General features: G+C 36.7%; 1 protein-coding gene across 1 annotated transcript in view; it reads right to left on the reverse strand.

Annotated features, from left to right (window-relative positions):
• LOC107576569 (ribosomal protein S6 kinase alpha-1-like) overlaps positions 1-993 on the reverse strand; it is a 9,475-nt gene extending 8,482 nt beyond the window's left edge. The window contains exons 1-3 of the mRNA XM_016262728.1: positions 850-993; positions 672-742; positions 77-165 (exon numbers count right to left, since the gene is read on the reverse strand). Of these exons, the coding sequence (XP_016118214.1) occupies positions 77-165; positions 672-742; positions 850-921 (232 nt within the window). The 5' untranslated portion in view covers positions 922-993. The remainder of the gene's footprint in view (positions 1-76; positions 166-671; positions 743-849) is intronic.
• Positions 994-1,070: the final 77 nt, after the last annotated feature.

Consider the following 1,070-nt stretch of genomic DNA (forward strand, 5'->3'; position numbering starts at 1 on the left):
TTGTTCCAGGATCAACAAGGATGTTGATCCAGGAACATGCTGTACGTGGTGAAATCATGGTCACCGTATATGTTACCCAGTCTGTTGGTAGGGTTCCTCTTGAATAGGGCTCTCAGTAAGTTCTGAGCCTCAGTGCTCAGGAACTGAGGCATCCCCAGCCTCGCTCTGAGAAGAAAACCGAACAATAATCATGACTCAAAAACTGATCAATGTTCACTACATATATGCTACTCTACAAAAGTTCTGGTAAGATTTTTTGACAATATTGAAACAAGTTAATAAATATCTTTTGCAATTAAGTGAAATTCCAAAAGAACAGCATTCATTGATTCATGACATTATAAATGACTTACTGTCATTTTCTGACTTACTGTCATGTCTCTTTGCTGAATAAAAGTATTAATTTAGTGTAGGAAAAGTCAACATTAATACATAATAGAGATCAATTGTTGTTTAACAGCTTATATTGTTTTTCTTCCAACATCTTGCTAATAACAAATTAGGCAAACCAATGAAATGGAAAATGATGCTCTGAGGACTATTTCCTGGAACAAAAAAATAAGCCCAATCATAACATAAAACACATTTATCCTAAATCCTTCATTTAAAAACCAACTTGATAGAATTATTTAAAGACTCTATGAGAACAACAAAAATAAATGGATTCTCACTTCAGGATGAGATTCATTGTTTCTTTTCTGTCCTTTCCCTGGAATGGCAGAGAACCCGTAAGCATCTCAAACTGTTTAAAAGAGAAACCGAAAACAACCATTAAAGCAAAATATATTAGACAAAATATAACTGACATCAAAGCAGGTTTTCTCCACTTCTGCATGAATCTGTTCATACCATCAGTACTCCAAATGACCACCAGTCAGCGCTGTGGGTGTGACCCTGCCGGTTAACCACCTCTGGAGCCATGTACTCCACCGTCCCACAGAAGGAGTAAGCCTTCTTCTCATAGTCGATAGCCTCCTTACACAGTCCAAAATCTGAGAGAAAAAACCCCAAAACCAATTACACCTATTAACATTATGGCTGAATGTCTATCCTTTGGTAAACCAGTGTTT

This window comes from Sinocyclocheilus grahami, unplaced genomic scaffold (assembly GCF_001515645.1).
Source record: "Sinocyclocheilus grahami isolate Dianchi unplaced genomic scaffold, SAMN03320097.WGS_v1.1 scaffold3941.1, whole genome shotgun sequence".
NCBI classification, from domain to species: Eukaryota; Metazoa; Chordata; class Actinopteri; order Cypriniformes; family Cyprinidae; genus Sinocyclocheilus; species Sinocyclocheilus grahami.